General features: G+C 38.9%; 2 protein-coding genes across 7 annotated transcripts in view; both read right to left on the bottom strand.

The window, feature by feature from the left end:
- SAAL1 (serum amyloid A like 1) overlaps positions 1-15204 on the bottom strand; it is a 29983-nt gene extending 14779 nt beyond the window's left edge. For 5 of the 6 annotated variants that reach the window (XM_015589681.2, XM_006904722.3, XM_015589674.2 and 2 more), the window contains exons 1-7: positions 15013-15203; positions 13693-13806; positions 7653-7736; positions 4298-4377; positions 2422-2481; positions 2174-2289; positions 1655-1835 (exon numbers count right to left, since the gene is read on the bottom strand). In XM_015589681.2, coding sequence (XP_015445167.1) covers positions 1655-1835; positions 2174-2289; positions 2422-2481; positions 4298-4377; positions 7653-7736; positions 13693-13806; positions 15013-15144 — 767 coding nt within the window. In that variant the 5' untranslated portion in view covers positions 15145-15203. Of the gene's footprint in view, positions 1-1654; positions 1836-2173; positions 2290-2421; positions 2482-4297; positions 4378-7652; positions 7737-13692; positions 13807-15012 lie in introns of all 6 variants that reach the window. The other variant, XM_025046324.1, reaches the window with a different exon arrangement.
- Positions 15205-17694: 2490 nt separating this feature from the next.
- Positions 17695-18592, bottom strand: LOC102881858 (serum amyloid A-5 protein). The gene is made up of 2 exons (XM_006904721.3): positions 18334-18592; positions 17695-17963 (listed from the first exon to the last, which is right to left on the bottom strand). The coding sequence occupies exons 1-2, from the start codon at positions 18567-18569 to the stop codon at positions 17825-17827; spliced, it is 375 nt and encodes a 124-aa protein (XP_006904783.2). The 5' UTR covers positions 18570-18592; the 3' UTR covers positions 17695-17824.
- Between the last annotated feature and the right edge of the window lie 1425 nt (positions 18593-20017).

Below are 20017 nucleotides of genomic sequence, written 5' to 3'. Positions count from 1 at the left end.
TCTGTAATATAATCAATACACAAGACAAGAAGTAAAAATTCTTTTTCACCTTGTCCCACAAAACCAATAATGTAGAACCCTGCTAGGTGATACTTCTTCATTTCGGTTTATTCTAATAATCAGGATAAAAATTGGCTGAGACTTTTATAGAATGAATGTAAGGTCCACTGCACCAAGCACCGACAACAATAAAGTTCTTAAAACTTCACAGGATCATCCTAGCTTCCTAGATAATATTAAAACTATGTAAGAATAATTTTTGTAATCAACAGTTTGGATTCCTAGAGACTCACAATCTTAGTTCTTCAAACAATTAAGTGAAGACAATGAACAATTAAAAGACTGTTCAGCAAATATTTATTTAGTACCTACTGTTTTCAGGCACTATGTTAGGGGCTGAGAAACAGAGGTATAAAACATTGTCTCTACCTTCATGAAGTTTATAGTCTAAAAGGAAAGCAGATAATTAAAGTGGTAATAACAAAGTGATGTGAATGTAAGCCAGAGGAAGTCCAAGGTGCTAGAAAACCACACAGCAAGCATACTTAATTTAGTTTAGAGAGTCAGGAAAGGTATCTCAAGAGAAATGATGTTTACACAGAAACTTGAAGGGGCAAAGAAATGTTTGACATAGACAAGACAGTGTGAGCAAAGGCTGAAATTAACAGCTTGACTCAGCTGAAGAAATGAAAGAAATTTCATGTGGCTGAAATTTCATGTAGGGCCTTATAAGCCATGTTTTTAAAAATCTGAACCTCATCCTAAGGAAAGCAAGTGAAGAGTCTGAAGCATGAAAATTGGATTATTAGTGTGTGCTTTGGAAAGACCACTCTACAATCTTGGCTTGGAAGGAGCAAGCCTTGAGGCAGGGAACTTAGGTAAAAGAACGTTACAGTTGTCCAGGTAAGAGATAGTGGCCTGGTGATGGCCTGGAAGGGATCCCAGAAAGTCAGGAACAAGGCTTGGAGGCTGACTGGCCATGGGAAAAGAGTGGAATGGAGAAGAGTCAGTAATGGCTTCCACGTTTCTTCCCTATTACCCAAATGGAATAATGTTTACTGACATTGGGAATACTGAAGCAGGTTTAGGGAGATGATGATGAGTTTAATTCTCATTTGGATAAAGGACATAAAATTAATAGGCTTTAATCTGGGTTATTAAGCAGATCAATTAATTTTCTAATAACTAGCAATAAACAGCTTCGGCAACCTACAAGACTTAGTAATCAACCTTGAGAAGACATCTGAGTCCAAAAGTCAGTCATTTATCCAAGACTGGCATATACTCACAAGAAGTAAAAAAACAAATGATGTCTGACATTAATTGAAGAAGTTGCTAAATGTCCAATGGAAAAGAAAGCATAAGAAAACCTTTCTACTTAATTTATATTACACATAATTGCACAAGAGTTTAAGACAGTAGCCACAATTAATGCTGAACCAAAGCCTATTGCTAAGTAATATTAGGGAAGGTACTTTGTAACCATTATGATTTTTGCACAAATGAGATATATTATCACCACAAATAGTAGTAGTGAATAAAACCTAACAAAGATGGGCTGTGTGCTATTCGTCCTGCCCAAAGGAAACTAAGATGACTTACATCGAAGGATACTTCTAGCAACTGGACATTTTGAGCAAAAGAGCTCACCTACCGTACTTGTTTGGCAGCTTCAAGTACACAGGGCACAATTCTAAACACTTGCTGCTCTTCGGACTCTTCCTGGGGTTGGTCCAAAGGCTGAACAGCTCCATTTCCAATCCACTCCAACATTAGCTTCTCATCCAAATCAAAGAGCTTGTCCACAACCTCCCCCACCTTCACCAGCAAGTCAACTGCAGAGAATAAAACATTGAAATGAGAAACAAAATTTTAAAAGCAATAATGTTAATTAAAATTCCTAAATCTATTCCAAGAAAACCAGGTCTTGCCAAAGCATTACTTATTCCACAAGTAATATGTTTACTTCCTTTGTTTAACTTTGCTTGTCTCCCTTCATTTTTAAATGAGGGATTTATCAGTATCCTAGGAGTTTAAGAAGAAATTTTATATCTTAGATTGAAATACTCTCTCACCTTATACTTAGCCTTTAAGTGACCTCCTGAAATACTTATCTTGTTTCCTAACAATTAAACATAATCAATTTTTTTTCCTATAATACATGGTGACTTACCATTTGTTGAACTTGACATGATGAAGCAAATGCTATCGTAAATAGCTGGGTGTTCCCGGATTCTTTCCACCCAGACATTGGCCACTTCTGTCTGGGAAATGCAAGTAAGCAACAACCTACATGATAAATGTGAGCTTAATATCTATCTTTCAAAAACAGTAAAGGAAATTCAGGAATGAAGAATTAACTATTTTCCTAGACTCCCTTATGGGTGAGTATATAGAATCCATAAAAAGAGCAAAGCATACCTGCTTGTTTCCAGCAGAGTTGGAGGGTCTGAATCATACAAACAGTGCAATAATACCTGGCTGCAAAAATAAAATAGTTAAACCAATATACCTCACTTCTCTCATTTCAAATATCAAAAGTTTTTATTTTTAAAAATATTTTAATTGTGAAATATAGCATACATAAACATAAAAGCCGATAAGATCCAAATCTATACTTAATAACTATAAAGCAAACACGTTTTAAAGAAACACCAACAGTGCTGTCTCTCTATAGCCCCTGAGTGTCCCTTCCAAATCACAATTCTTTCCCACCTAGAAATGACTACTACCTTGACTTTTCTAGAAATCATTTCTTAGCTTTACTCTATAGTTTATTTAATATATATTTGGTTTTGAACTCTATATGAGAGAAACTGTATTGAATGTATTCCTTTGAACTTTAGTTCTTTTGCTCACTACCATGTCTTTAAGATCTACCCATATTGTTCCCATAGCTGTTGTTCTTTGATTCACTGCTGCAGAACATTCCATTGTATGAATATGAGATCATCTATTTTCCAGCCTACTATTGACAGACACTTGGGTTGATTCCAATTTTGAGCTATTTCAAGCAATGCTCTGTTCCTGTAATACTTTTTGTATGAGTATCCTGACATACGTGTACACAGTTTCTCTAATCATACATCTATGAGTGGCATCACTGGGTCACAGCAAATGCATACCTTCCAACCTGACTACACAATGCCCAACTGTTCCAAAGTGGTTGAACAAATTTATATACCATCAGCAATGTAAATTCTTCCATTATAACTTTAAGATAAGCATTTAACTTATAAAACTTGTTACATTATTCAGTCTCAGCTTTTTGACAGAGACCACTAGAGTCACTTACTCCATGAATGAGTCACTTACTCCATGAATGATTAGAAATCCTGAGTTACTTACTCCATGAATGATTAGAAATGATTGAGAATACCTTTAACTAGGATTTTAAAGTCTCTCCACATCTAGAAGAGCCAATCATCTCTATTTTAACAACCCACGCACTTGAATCCTGTGATTAAACCCTACAGCCCTAGCCGACAATAACCACCCAGAACAGTTTTCCTAAATTATTGTAGGCACAAATTTCTTTGAGATTCTGATTAACAGCCAGGAACTGACTGTCATATGAATAAACATTCATGTAACAGTCAGTTATATGACTATGATATTAATAAAATCACAAAATTTAGCATTTAATTCCAGGGTGTTCTCAAACTTCTTAAAGTAACCATCAGCGTTTCCACCATTAAAAAACCTTCCACCCAAAACTTTCTTGCACAGAGAAGAGAACTAGCCTCCAAGAAAAGTATGAAAGTCTTTGAATCGCAGAGGCAATCTTGTACCTTCCAGTCTGTTGGCAAGTCCCTGATCTAAGTCAGAGTTCTCAGGGTGACACTGGTCGACAAGTCTAATTTTTCTAGACTGAGCCCTCAGATTCCCTAAGCCTAAACTGTTACACTCTGGTTAGGTGCCCTATCTCAAAAACAAGTCTAGTTTTTCCAGACCGAGCCCTCAGATTCCCTAAGCCTAAACTGTTAGACTCTGGTTAGGTGCACTATCTTTGCTCCACTGGTTCTTATCCTATCTGGCTTCCCATCTGCTGACAATTTAGGTTCCTCTGCTACAGATAAAGAAAACAGGCTTAAATCCTGAATCACGTCCATAAATAGTGTGGAAGCCCTTAGCTACCATCAATATATAATAAAGTTCTTGGAGAGTGCTCAACAGGAGAAAGAAAGTGCTACATTTCATAATATTTTCCTATCTCTACTATGTATTAGGATTTCCTTAGGAATATAAAACATAAATCTTTCTTTTAAAGACATAATTATTATATAGTAAAACTTACCCAAGATTTTTATCACTGCTGATGGACACACATATCTCCTGGAAACAGGCCATATTACCTAAAATTCCCACACAAATTTCCTGCCAAATCAAATTTCACAGGTCACAATGGCTCCAAGATAAAAGACATATAAGAATAAACACTTGAATTTTCTCTGAGCCTTAGAACAGGAAACAGCATAGAGAAGTATACTGCCTGCACCCTAATTATTTGATAAGTTCACAGTATTTGGGAAGGGATGAAAGACACGAGAAAAAGAAAGATCAAAGGCAGGCAGGGGTTATAGAAGAAACATCTTATGGAATGGATGAACTGAGCCTTAAATGATAGTTAGGATTTAGATATGCAAATAAGAAAGACATTCAAACAAGGGGGAAAGTATCAGGAATGACAAAAAGGAAATAATGTACATGGTTAATTCAGTGAACAATAAAGAAAGTAGCCTGGCTGTTGCACAAAGTGAGAGACTACCATGAGATAAATGCAGCAGGTAAAAAGGATCAGGATTAAGGGCCCTCGAGGCCATGTTGAAGAGTTTAGATTTAATTTAGGAGGATATATGGAGCAATGAAGGTCCTCAAGGAAGGGAGTAACATGCTGCAATGATATTTTAGGAAGATTATTCTGGCAGCAAAATGCATATTGCATGATAGTGAAAAAACTTTAAAAAAAGTAAATAACCTCAATAAAAACAGCTAAAGTTTATTTAGCACTCTCTATGCCCAGGCACTACTCTAAGCACTTTCCATGTATCGTTTCATATAATTTATGAGGTAGATATTGTTATTATCTCCATTTTTTAGATGAGGCAACTGAAGCACAGAGAAGTTAAGCAACTTGCCCAAGATCTCCAACTAGGCAACAGCGGAGCTCCAGAGCATGAGCATTTAACTACTGTACCATACCACATCTCTGCAATCAGATGCAAAAACATGAGGGTGCTGCTGACAGGCATGGAAAGGGATGAAGTGAGTTAAGAGTCAAGGTGAAAGCAAAATAATCTGATGTAGGGCAAAGGGAGAAAGGAGTGGAACATGACTCCTAGGTTTCAAGTTGCTTCATTTCTCCAGTCGGAGACACTGGTCCCATTGACAGGAAAATTGGGAAAGAAAGTGGAAGAAAGACTATAATGAGTTCAGTTAGGGTGGTGTTTCCAAACTTGCTGGAATATAAGAATTATTCGTGGAGCATATTAAAAATACAGATTTGCAAAGCCCATCTCAGAACTACTTAATCAGAATCTCCAGGGCAGAGCCTGAGAAGCTGCTGATTACTAAGCACACCATATGACTTTTGACCAGATAAGTATGATAATCACTGAGTTAGGATATATGGAATTTTGGACTGGAAAATGCAGCATGCAAGTAGAAAATGCCTTAAAAAAGTTGGAGATGTGACACCAGAAAACATAAGGAAGGTCAAAGTTTTGATCCCACAGGTACAGATTTACAACTTAAGGGTTTAAAGAGAGGATGAGCTCACTAAGGAAATGAATATAAAGAGGACAGGGATTTGGGAGTCCTTAAAAGGAGTCCACACTCAACATGCAGGAAGAAAGAAAAAAGCCAATAAAAGTGACAGAGATGTGACTGAAGCGGTCAGAGACCAGGAGAGGAAGGTGGCACCAAAGCTATGGTAGTGTTGTTTCAATAAAAAGTGGGTCATCAAATGCTGGAAAGATTAAAAGAGAGTAGGGGCAAGAAGGAAACATACATATTTCCCTTACAAAGTAAAGAGGAAATAGCCGAATGTCCAATCGAAGAAGACCAAGTTTCTCAGTCTTGGCTGCTCATTGGAATGAGGGGAACTTTAAAGTTCCAAGCGAAACTTTAAAGTTCCAAGGGAAACTTTAAAAGCTGTTTGGAGCCTCATACTTGCAGATTCTGTTTTAACTGGGTATGCCCTGACCCAGGAGTTTTAAAAGTTCCCTATGGCAAATCTTCCCAAAATGTGGGCCCTGGTCCAGAGCACTAGTATCACCTGGGAACCTTTTCGAAATCCTCGATCCTACACCAAACCTACTGGACCAGCAGCTTTGGTTGTGCCCCATAATCAGAGATTCTGGGACATGCTGAAATTGGAGTCCACGTCCTAGGTGATTCTAAGTGTGGCCAAGGTTGAGTGAGAATCACTGCTATAGACAGGCTGTCGCTCGCAGACATATGATATGACTAATTCTTGAAAGGTGTCATTTCTGAGATAAGCTTATTTTCTTTAAGTACTAATCATAAATCAATGTACTTAAGTTAGAAAAATCCCAGAGAAAACAATATAACTGTAAAATCTTTATATTAATATAATGACCTAAAGAAAAAGTGGTTCATCAGTTCATCGAACTCCAATTCAGGTGGAGCACTGTACTAATAAAATTGTAATTCAACATTCAATTTGTAAAAATATCATATAGAATTCTCCACTTCATAATTTCAAAGAGAGACAATATATAGTACAGCAGTTATAGTAAAAGACAGGTTAGGCTCAAATCCCAGCTTCATTCTTTCCTAGTTTTATGACCCTGGACAAATCTCTTAACCTGAGACTTATTCTTTTATTTGTAAAGTGGAGATAAATGCCTACCTCATAGAATAGTAAAAACAAACACTCAGTTAATAGCAATAATTATACTAATCACCTATGACATGCATAGCGCACAGCAACCTAAACAACACCAAAGCACATTACATTGCAAACAACATAGATAAAGACAAATGAGATGTACAGATAACTCTGGGAAGTTTACCATCAGCAATGGCCACTGAGAGTTTACTCATTTGGGAAGACTTAGAAGAAAAGCACCACCTTAGACAATAGATGTGAATACTGAGAGGAGATGGAAAGCATAGAAAGGGCAGCATGGAGATGGTGATCATCACAGGACACTCCTGAGACGTTAAGCAGACAAAATTAGGACTAAATTAGGACTATCTGAAGGGTAGATTTTGTGCTGGACAAATGAATTAGATTCAGATTATAGAAAGTCTTGAGCAACAGGCTGAGTTTAGAATGAGGGTTTTTAAGCAATGGAATTTTAGAATAAAAAGATGCAATAAAAGGAAATGGGGGGGTCTGAGCACTGTCCCTTTTCTGCCACGTATCAGTAGCATAATTCAGTTATGTTTATCTGTTTCCACAGCTGTTAAATAAAAGTATTGATCTCCCTACAGCCCAAATCTAAAATTCTAAGACTCTAATAATTTTAAATATCACACTACCTAGGTACCTGGTAATGTTCGATAAATATTTGCAGACTGATTTGTTGCCAGTAAGAAAATTAAAGTGAGAAAAGTGAAAGACTCTTCAGCATTATCTATTGTTATTGCTCGAAAGAGGAAGTTATAAAAATGTAAATACTTACTCTTAATCGAGGACACTTGGATTTGGCCAGCACTCCCAGAAATATGTCAGGAGCATTAAATTCTTGGAGAAATAAAGCCACATCCTGAAAATAAAAATGATTATTGACTTGAATGTTGACGATACCTCTTTAAACCCCACAGCATAGGTAACCATAAAAAATTAATTCCATATATAACTCCTTTCAGGCACAAGGGAAAAAAGTTAGGAATTGAGTCAGTAGACAAAAGTAATGTTAGAAAATCCTTGTGGTATCTGGTCCCAAAGTAATGGAACAAATTCATAAACAAAGTTAAACTAATTGATATTCCAGAGTGTTGTCCTCTTTTTTCTGCCCTTGATGTATTTATATTAATGATCTTTCTACCCACCAGGAATTCTCACTGATTCGTTCAAACACACCTGCTGATTGCCAGAAGCTGGGGACAGGGAAAAAGTGAAACTCAGAATTCCGGTCTTCTAAGACCTTAAAACACAATAGGAGAAACAGGTGAAAACTCCTATTGGATCATGTCCCAAATCAAAACCTGTGCTTTCAAAATCCTCAATAGAAAAAAGTCTGATCTCAGTGTAACTGCAACATCTTCATACCTCCTTCCTAAAGAATTTGCCCAGTCCACAGCTCCTAAAGGGACACACCAACACAGGTGAAGGAACCAAAGTGAACATGTGACCCAATCTTGTTAGAAATGTGGGCCCCAAAACTAAATCCGTTAACCGTGGAGATCTGTGTTGTAAAATATTTAAAAGCTAAGTTTCTGGCTGTCTATTGCCTTGGATTTTTACCAAACATGAGTTGTTTATTTGAAATAGCTTAACTTAAAACACAGGCTACATGACTTATGTAAAAATGCACTTCGAAGGGCCCTAGAGGCACCTCAAAGCAGCTGAAACCTAGATAATCTGCATGACTGCTAACTGGGAGAGACATCTTATACTTATGAGACCATGATCAGAGAAAATAGTATTTTCAAAGATACACACAAACTGAAAGTCGCAGCAGTGGATGCTCTCAACTCTAGATAATCAAACTATTTGTCATGTTAGCAACTCTTGGTAGCATGCTGTGATAAACTTATTCAATGACAGTTAATAATTCCTGGAGTAGCACAGGGTGGGCTAACAATATCAACACCAACAATAATGATGGCAATTAACAGTTATTGAACAAGCATTAAATGCCAGGCACAGTGAAGCAGTTTGCACATTACCTCATTTAATTCTCAAAACAACCCTATGAAGTAGTCATCATTATTAGTCCCATTATACTAATAAACTGAGGTTTCAAAAAGTTAAGCAACCTGCGCAAGATTACATAATCAATCGGAGAACAGAGCCAGGATTTGAACTCAGATGAGTATGACTTAAGGTCATGCTCTTAAGAGGCACATCGGGTATTCCTTCTTCACCAAATATTTACTGAAAAACCCAAGTAATAGGCACTGTTTTAGGCTCACAATAGAGAACAAGGTAAGTAAAATCTCAGTCCTACAGAGTTTTCATTCTAGAAGAATGAACAATGAACACATAAACAATGAAACTACATAATTTCTAGGTGCCACAAAGAAGATAAACAAGATAGTGTGTGCTAGAAGCTAAGAAATGGGGACAGAGGTTACTTTAGATATATCAGAGAAAGTATCTCTGAAGACATGACATTACGCTCTTAAGAGAAGGAACTTAAATCTGTGAGACGACACAGGCTCAAACCAATTACTGAATAACAAGTGTTAAGCAATAAGGTGAACAGATTCTGCCTAGAGTATCTGGGGAGGCATCAGAGAGGAGATGACATTTAAGCTGGACCATAAAAGATGAGAAAGATTTTGCCTACTAGAGGCCATTAAAGGCAGCAAGGGGCATGAATAGAGCACGAATATGTGAAAATATATAGGAAGTACCTGGAAGTCTCTGCTCAAACACTGAGTGGTAGGGAATAAGGCTGAGATGTAGTTTCATTGGAGAAACTTTATGCCAGTGATCAATGGACAGCTTGGTTCTCTAGACGTGCTTCAAGAGCTACCATTAAGAGGACGAAGAGGAGGCCAAGAACCTGACTCTCCCCTCTACCAACAATCTCATTCAACCAGCAGCTCTGTTTTATCTATTTTATATTTGAGGATTTGACATATAGGTTTCATTTGAAAAATAGGTTCTATTTCCTTTAAAAAAAAATTTTTTTAACCATAACTTCAAATAATTGTAGGATAAGCAGAGAAGAGACTTGAAGAATACTCTCAACTCGATCTAATTAACATCTATTCGACACTCCGCCAAGAAGCTGCAAAATACACATTCTTTTTAAGTGAACATGGAACCTTTACCAAGACAGACCAAATTCTGGGCCATAAAACAAGTCCCAATACATTTAAAAGGCTTCAGAGTGTTCACTGACTGCAGTAACTGAAAGATACCTGAAAAATTCCCAAATATTTAAAAAATAAATAATGCACTGTTAAATTACTCATTAACCATAAGGAAAATTAGAAAATATTCTGAACTAAACCAAAATGAAACAATATATCAGAAATTGTGGGGTGCCGCTAAAGCAATATTTAGAGGAAAAATTATAGTGTAAGATGCTATATTAAAAAAGAAAAATGGTTTCAAAGCAACGAACTCAGCTTCCATCCTAAGAAATCAGAAAAAGAGCAAATTAAACCAGAGTAAGCAGAAAAAAGAAAACAATAAAGATCAAAATGAAAATCGATGAAACAAAACACAGTAAGGCAACAGAGAAAAATCAATAAAACCAAAGGCTGATTCTTTGTGAAGATCAATAAAATTGTTAAACTTCTAGCCAACCTGATCGGGGAAAAAAAACAGAAGACACAAATTATCAGGAATAAGAGAGGTACCATCAATACAAAGTGTAATACTATGAACAACTTTATTCCAATAAATTTGACAACTTACATGAAATGGATAAATTCCCTGAAGAACACACACTACCAAAGTAATCTGAATAGCCCTATATCTACTAAAGGAACTGAATTTATAGCCTAAAATTTATACACCAAAAACCACTAAATGGTGAATTTTATGATAGTGAGATCTATCTCAATAAAACTTATTTTTTAAAAAAGTAATACACAAAACTAAACACAAACAAAAAAATCTTCCCGCAACATAAATTCCAAGCTCAGATGACTTCCCTGGTGAATTCCATCAAATATTTAAGGAACAAATAATATCAGTTCTATACAAACTCTTCCTGAAAACTGAAGAGGAAAACTTCCCAATCTGTGAGGATATAATTACCTTGGTACCAACGCCAGACAACAAGAAAATGAATACCTTTCATAGAAAGAAAGAAAATTTCTAAATAAGATTTTAGCAACTTGAAAATCAGTCAACTTAGTTCACCATATTAACAAACTAGAAAGAAAACCACACGATCATTTCGACGTACTCAGCAAAAGCATGGTAAAATCCCAAATCCATTCCTGATAAAAACCAGGAACAGAGGGGAACATTCTCAGTCTGCAGCTGCATCATACTTAATGAAGGAAGACTGAATGCTCTCTGCCCCTACAATCGAAAACAAGATGAGGACATCCCCTCTCATCGCTTCTAGTCAACATCATACTACAAGTTCTGGTGGGAGCAAATGTACAAAAAAACCCAAATAACAGAAATTCAGATTGGAAAAAAGTAAACTTTTTACTTCATAAATAAGAATCATTTATGTAGAAAATCTAATGGCATCTACAAAAAAGGTATTAGAACTTAAGTAAATTTAGCACAGCTGCAGAATATGATATACAAAATCAACTACATTTCTACATACTAGAAATGATCATCATATATTAATTTTTTTTAACTTACAATTTACCATCTACAATAGCATTTAAAAATATGGAACACTCAGAAATAAATCTGACAAAAGATGTAAAAGACCTATTCACTAAAACCCATAAATGGAAAGATATAACTTGTTCATGGGTCAAAAGACTCATTATTGTTAACTTATCAATTCTTTCCCAAATGATCTATGAATTCAACTCAATCTCAGTCAAAATCCTAGCAGGATCTTTGTAGAAATCGACATGTTGATTCTAAGATTAATATGGAAATACAAAGGACCAACGACAACCAAAACTATGAGAAAGAACAAATTTGGAGGAGTATCTCTACCTGATTTCAAGACTTATTATAAAGCTACAGTCATCAAAACAGTGTGGTACTGGTGTAAAAATAGACAAATAGATCAATGGAACAGAATAAGAGTCCAAAAATAGACTCACGTGTACATGCACAGACACTAACTTTTGACAAAAACTCAAAAGGCAATTCAGTGGAGATAGTCTTTTTCAACAAATAAGTTATAACTGGATATCCACATGCAAAAAAAGTAACTTCAATCCATACCTTGCATCATACTCAAAAATTAACTCAAAATGGATCATAGACCTATAAGTGAAACCTGAAATTACAAAACCTTTAAGGGAAAAAAAATAAAACACGATTTAAAAAATGGGCAAAAGCTTCAAACTGGCATTGTACCAAAAAAATAATAGATTTCAAATAAGCACATGAAAATATGCTTGACATTATTAATAATCAGGGAAATCCAAATGACAATCATAATGTGAATCACCACAAACTTATAGAAATGGCTGAAAAGAAGACTGACCATACCAAGTGCGAGGATAATGAGGATGAGGAGACACTGGAACTGTATCTCATACGTCACTTGTGGTAATGTAAAATGTAAAAATCACTTTGGAAAACAATTTAACTATTTCTTACGAAGTTAAACATATACCTACCATATGATCCAGCCATACTATTCTAGGTATCTACCTAAGAGAAAGGAAAACATATGTCCATACATACTTATACATAAAAGTTCACAGCAGCTTTATCTGTAATAGACTAGAAACAACTCAATTTCCACCAACAGGTACATAGATGAATAAATCATGTTATACAAATATAATGGAACACCACTTGGCAATAAAAAATAAACTACTAATATACACAACGACATGGATGAATCTTAAAATAATGTTGCTGAGTAAAAGAGCCAGACCCCTCCATAAAAGAATATGGTCTAATTTCTATAAAACTCTCGAAAAATACAAACTACTCTGAAGTGACTGAAAACTAATCAATGGTTGCCTGGACAGGATTGAGGAAGGGAGGGGCATGAAGAAACTTTTTAGTGTGATAATGTTCACTATCTTCATTGCGATGGTTCCATGTGCATATACTACATTGAATTTTTTAAATCGTACCTTTGAACATATGCAGTTTTTGTACATCAATCGTGCCTCAGTACATTTGGAGTATATTTTGTGCCAATTATACCTCAATAAAGCTTTCAAAAAAGACAATGAATAGCCGTTAAAAAATTTTAAGACAGAAAAATACAATTTAATCTGTGTTTTAGGAAAAAGATAACTTGGGTGGCAATGTGTAAGGCAGAAAAGAAGTGAAAGAGATTAAAACACGGATTTTAATCAGTTATCTATTTCAAAAGTCCAAGTAATAAAGTGAGAGTCTACGTAAATCAATCTCTTCAGCCAATTTTCTTAACTGTAAAATAAGGGTACTACTTATATTAATTATAAGGTTATTGTGAAGAGCAAATGGAATATGAAAATGCTTTCGAGCTATAGAGTACAATATAAATGTTATATTATTATTATTATTATTATAATTACATACATGTAATTCTTTCTTGTCCCCTTCTAACTTAATTATGGTACATCCATGGTCTCCTAACTCTTATCCCACTCTCAAATACAACACCAACATTCTCTTTGGGTAAATACGTATCCTGGGCTACAAACAATCTAGCATTCATGAGAACTATATATGTAACCCAAATCCTATCACAGCTCAGATTATCTACCCTCAAAAACAGAAGTGTAGCATTTATAGCTCCTGCCACCTCAGTCTCTGTACCATATATAGGAGTGATTACAGACACTAAAGTCTTTCCTCAGAGATTTAAGGACCGAACCTTAAAAAACAAAATCTATTTACCACCTCCTTATCCAACAATCTTTTCAGTTTCATTTGCAACCCCATACCTCATCCATTGACATATCCCATACTCTGCAAATTTCATTCTCCATTTCTTCATCAAGCTCCACCTGCTGCTCCTCATCATCTGAGCTGGATTTGGTGTTTTCAGGGCTAACAATCTTCAGAAACACAAAGGAAGAAAAGAGATGAATAAAAGTTGTTCATAGTACTCCTCGAGAAATACTACCCCACAATCATTTAGAAGTCACAAAACTACTACCCTCAAAGTGTGTTCTCTTGCAAAAAACTTTAAAAAATTTAGTATCTTGGGTAAATCTATTCATTCGACATTCACAGAGTAAATACTGTTGCTAAGCACTGGGGTAGAAATACAAAAATGAGTAAGATTTAATCCCTCGCTTTCAAGCAGTTTAGTATCGAGTAGGGGGAAAGACATGTAAACTGTAATCACAACGGAAAATGCTAAGTGATTCAAGTGAATTGTGGACAGTTGTGAGAGCAAAAATGATGGACCAATGACCCTGGAGAAGACGGAGAAAACTTCTTAGGTGATATGTAAGCTAAATCTCTAAGAAAGAGTTTGTCAAGAAGGGTAGAATTGCGTAGAGAAAAGTACTGGAGTTTGGGGAATGGAGATCAGTTTAGCGTCATGGGCAGACGAGACTGGAAAGACAGCAAAGAGCCTTGGATTCCGAGCTAAGAAATATGCATATGGAAATTATAAGAAGTTCCTATAGCTTGCTTCCTTGGCTTGTTTGTTGATCGATTGAAGATTTTTTTTGTAGAAGATAGACTGTAAAGAACTGGAAGTAGTAAATTAGTTAGGGAAACGTGGAAACAAGAAAAGTTCACATTTATTGAGAGCCTCCTTTAAGCCAAACACTGGTAAGCTCTCTATGACCATTATCTTATTTAACCTACACAATAACCGTATATAGAATAATATAGGTATTACCATCCCACTGTACAGAAATTGAGAGAGAAATTGAGGTTCTGAGAGATTAAGAGACTTGCCCAAAGTCACGCGGCTCGTCTACAACAAAAGTCCGCGATATACATCAATTAGGACTTAGGTGTCAGGAACGGGGTCACATACTTTTGGAAATTTTTCAAAAGTAAAATATTTTAATCGCAAGCACTTCAGCACCCCTGCCATTATACGTGCTGAGGGGCACCAGGAGCGACTCCCGCAGTTCTGGGGTCCGCAGAGGCGGCCAAGAAGTAAGGCAAGAGGCCCGGCCGCCCGCGCCTGCAGAGGGGTTGTCGTGGAGATGGCGGCTCCCGGGCAGGAGGGGCTGCCAGAGGCGGGGCCGGGGGTCGAGGGAAAGGGAGTCGGGACTCAGGCGAAGTGCGACTTTCCATACCTGAATAAGCCCGCTGAGGACGCCAAAGAGCCAGTGCTTGCTGTAGACCGTGCTCCCTATGCAGTCTCCGCCGGCCACCACCTCCTCGTCCTGGTCCCGACTCGGCGGCGGAGGCGAAGGATTGCGGTCCATGATGTGCGACCACCAGCAGGATACAGCAGCGCCGGAAGCCGCCCAAGGAGGCGAGAGACCAGAGTGCCCGGCGCGCCCGCTGTGGCTCCCGCCACAGCGCCCCCTGCTGTCCGGAGCCCTGCCGGCCTGAGCGCCGGCCGAATAAACCTCAGGCTTGGGAGCCCAGATGACTTGATCACCCCGACGGCACTCTACCCGGAATCCAAGCGCGATCATATTTATAACTGTTATTTGTCACCCTCAGTGGACTGGGTATTCCATCTACCCACATACTCTGTGCTGGGCTGTACAGGACACGTTTATTTTGCCATATGACCTCGGCTTCTGCATCTGAGAGTAACCACAGTAGGCAGTAAGAACATACCCAGAGGCCATTTCTACTCCAGGATGGCGATCGATAATTTAATTATACTAGGAAGTGACTGCAAACTACATAAATATGTCCCAACGAATGAAAACCAACTGTATTCCTAACTCAACTTCTCCTCCGTCAAATCCCTGAAATGCCAGTGCCACTCAACATGAGGAAATGTGATGGCACGATGTTGGAGTGAACAGTGTCAGAGACGTTAACTTCCTGAAGTTAAAATATTTTATTTTTGTAAATTTTACAAAGACATTTGACCATGTGAACACATTTTTAGAGTTACTCCTAGGCCTTGGAACGGCCCCATGTAAGTGGGGAGCCCTTGAAGCTTAAGCTTCGTCGGCTTCACAGTAAATCTGACTCTGCCTACATGCGTGCCTGATAAGACATTACAAAGGTCATGCAGGAGGAAGTGAGAGAGGAAATGAGGCATCTGAAAAATGCAAAGAAAACAGCTTGCAGAAATGACCAACTCAGCCAGTTAAAGCCCATTCCTGACTGCCCTCTCTCCCTCCTTCCAGGACTCTCCAGCTAACATGTTTTCCCATAGCTCCCCCTGCACACCTCCAGGACTCTCCAGCACACATCTGTTGATTCATAGCTTGCTATCCAACTACTGTTCTTCCTCATCTCTGTAGCTGTGTCGGAATAACAAGACTGTATAAAATCGTTTGCTATGTTACAGTCCAGGCTCAGCCTTTGGATAGGAATCCACTGAGCAGATGCTGGCATTAATAAGTGTTGCTTCCTACTTATAGCCTCAATGTCCCGTCTCTCTGTTCAAGAATCCTATAAGAGTGCTGATAACGCCAAGGTTGCAGGACAAACAAACTATAAGACCAGTGGTCTGAAATTCCTCCCCCTTTGCAGTCCCTAACCCGAAGCTCCCCCTCCCATCCTGAGTCACAAGGCACATGTGAAACCTCAAATGAGGAATCACACACCACTTACATTAACACCGCAAAGGTATATAAACTGTAATAAATCTAATCAAAGCAAACTCGTGATTTGGGTCTGTTGAATGCCCCCACGCTTTTCGCTGGCGATAAATTCTCCTTCTTCTAACAAAGTTGTCTGAGCATCCAAATTCCTCCATCGGGTGTCGCTTCCTGCAACAGCAGGATGATTCTTTGTTTGCAGCACAGTCCCGTAAATTGTAAGATGCATGTATCTCTGGCCCGACCACTAAATGCTTCCATCATTGTGCCAACCAAAAATATCCCCAGAGGTATCCAAAAGCTGGGGTGGGGTGGGGCTCGGTGCAATGTTGTCCTCGTTGAGAACTAGGATCTAGATCTCTCTCTGTCCCTGGTACTAACAAGCTTCAGGAAGAACTGTGCTCTCTCCATTCTCTAAAGAGATGGCTACTTGCCTCCTATTACATAATAATGTCATCTCCTCCAAAGTGCTGTTTGCTTTTTCTGAATGCTTTATTACCTCTGCCCCATCTAGATTTATGCCCATAGACTTGCTGTGAGGATCAACTGGGGTGATAGATGGAATACATTCACTGAAGGAATGAATAACTGAAATAACACATGCAAAAGTGATTTATAAGCTCTAAACGTCAATATGCATGCAAGTTATAGCAAATAGTTAAGATTGGTGGTTCTAGCATCAATGTGACTCGAACATATATTTTAACTGTTTGTGCCTCAAGTTTCCTCAGCTATAAAATAAGGAAAATCAAAGTGCGAGGATCCCATGGGCTACAGAAGAACACTTAGAGCAATATCTGGCCCATAGTTAACTCGCTGAATATTAACTGGCATTATGATAATCATCCTACTATTAACTAGTGTTAGAAGAGCTTAAAAATCAACCAGCAGGAGGACTGGCATATAAACCACTGTGACAAGGATGGATACAGATTTTCAAGAAGGCATGAACGAAGTGCTATGGAGGCATTCACGGTTGAAGTTAAAGGTTTAGGGGCTGTTAGATATGGGGCTTTGAGGCCTGGATGCAGAAAGGCCTGGTAATGGCAGCAGTGTAACCAAAGGGGCCTGGAGAGGAGCAGATCTGACTGGGGGAAGCGTTGGTGCAGGCTATCTGTATGACATTGAGATTGTCTCCCCTACTACACCCAAACACACAAGCACAGGCTCAGCCTTCACACAGGTGTCCATCCATCACCCCTTGGTACCAAATGGACAGTCCTTATACCAAAGAATAACACACGATTTTTAACATTCCATTGCTTAAGCATTTATTAGACAGCTATTATATGTCCTCTATCAGCATCTGGGGATATACAACTCAATGACTCTGGGCTCGCAGCCCCATCTCCTGAGAGCAGAGTGAGGAGGAAGCTCAGTACTTTTTGGGCAGGCCAGCAGGTCTGAAATGATTGGGGTCTTTGCCACTCCGGCCCCATCTGTTGGCAGCCTGGTCAGCTCTTGAGTCCGCTGCTCCGTGACCACTGAGTCTCTGAATACCCTCTCTGGCATCACTGAAATGGAGGAGGGCAGGTAGGAGATGGACTAGGGCTGATGAGCGACAACACCACTCTCCCATCTCTCACCTTTCTAAGGGATTAATGACTCTGAGAGGAGCCAGGAGGGAGGCACTAAAACCCTGACCCTGCATGGGCACAGCTCACTTAGCCCGGGGTGACCCTCTCACTCTGGGAGAACAGCATTCATAGGGGAAGGCGGAAATCATCCTTACCACCAGCATCTCTCTGGCTCTCAAACCCCACACTGGGCACAGAGGGGCAGGGTGCTCAGGAGGAGGGGGTACCACAATCTCTATAGGAAATTTCAGTCCAAGGCAGCCCAGCTCTGCTCCCTCATCCCTGCATCCCCAGGACCGGTGGTTACCTGATCACTCTGGCAGCCCAGGCGCCCCCAGGTCCCCTTCGTGCAGCGTCATAGTTTCCCCGGGCGTGGAAGTATTTGTCTGCACCCTTGTAATTGGCTTCTCTCATGTCAGAGTAGGCTCTCCACATGTCTTTAGCCCCTGGAAGGGAAGGAATATGTGAGATGAAAGTAATGACATACTGGCAAAATAGAGAAATAGAAAAGGTACCTCCTACTGATTCCAAGATTTCAGTCATCAAAAGCCCTTGGAGATTATATGGTCATGAAATAAATATTTCTTTACTTTTCACTTCCTTAAGTTAATGTTATAAAAATCACACTTTATGAAAATGTTATTCTGTTTGATTCCATTCTAAGTTCTGTCGCTGCTTTGTTTTTGGCTGTACTGCAGAGGTGGGGTGGTGTCTAAGGGGTGTTTGGTTGTACAATGAACCTCCATCTGGAAAGATGCAGGAAACCCCAGACTGTGGCAGGAGAACAAAGCCGATTCTGAGTGAGGCACAGGCGCGTGGGGCTCCCGCCTCGTCAATGGGAGACATTCATCCCTGTGGGCAAAGGAAGGACAGCTTGTCCTGTCTACGTCTGAATGTCCGGGCCCATTTGGCACCTGGGCAGCTGTCAGAGTTCACTCAGCAGGTGACAAAGGTGAGTTTCCTAAGAGAGCTTTAAAGAAACGGGTAATAGGTGCAGAACAAGGGCAACCGACCTACCAGCTCTAAAGTTCAGCGTCCTCCCAATAAAATGGAAGAGTGGTTCTCTACGTTTAATGTGCACAAAAATCAATGGGGTGTTTGATAAAGCCTAGATTTTAGGCTCAGCCCCATAAATTGTGATTCAGTGCACTGCATTTCACAAAGCACTCCAGACCTCTATGATGATTCTCATATCAGTGGTCTTAGAACAACCCTTTGAAAAACATTGATCTAGGAGATGAAAAATATTTCTTAGCTGGGGCTATGAGAATTTAGATAGGATTAACAGCAAACTCTTAAAACAATTACTCAGAGACTGTCACAGAAAAAAATGCAAAATAATTCTGTGAAATAAATATTTGCCACTTTACTATGGCTAGTGAGGCACGTACCTCTTGCTAGAGGTCCAGCCCAGGTCCAGCCCAATCAGAACCATCATCAGATAATTCATTGTGCCTTTTATTGTAGAGAGAGGCTCTCTATAGAGTTGCCTTTCAAAGGCACCACATCCCCACTATTAGCCATTTGCTCAGATAAAGAACTGAATATGTGTTCACATATCCCTCACACTCCCATGTGCACTCTTGTCTGGGAGACGGTCTAGTACCATGATTAATAGCAAGGTCTGGGGAATCTCATAACCTGGATTAAGTCCTGCTCTGCTTGAGGACTACGTTAGGTACCTTGATCTCTTTGTGCCTCAGTTTCTCTATTAAGAGATGGTGGTATCTCTAGCACAGGACTAGAAGATTAAAACATAAAAATGAAAACATTTATTTGTACGCGTAAAACACTTAGAACAGTGCCTAGCACATACTGAAGGCTCAGTTAATCTTGGTCGTAATTACTAAGTGGATGGGGAATGTGAACACGCTTTACATGTTTGATGCATGGCTGAGATACAGAAATGAGCTGTCCCTGATTGTCAGTACAGGGCGGTAGAACAGGACTTGTATTTAGGGAACAGGCACCTCTGAACTCCAGATCTCTTC

The sequence above is a fragment of the Pteropus alecto genome, unplaced genomic scaffold (assembly GCF_000325575.1).
Source record: "Pteropus alecto unplaced genomic scaffold, ASM32557v1 scaffold120, whole genome shotgun sequence".
In the NCBI taxonomy this organism is placed as follows: domain Eukaryota; kingdom Metazoa; phylum Chordata; class Mammalia; order Chiroptera; family Pteropodidae; genus Pteropus; species Pteropus alecto.
This window is presented reverse-complemented; position numbering and strand designations above follow the sequence as displayed.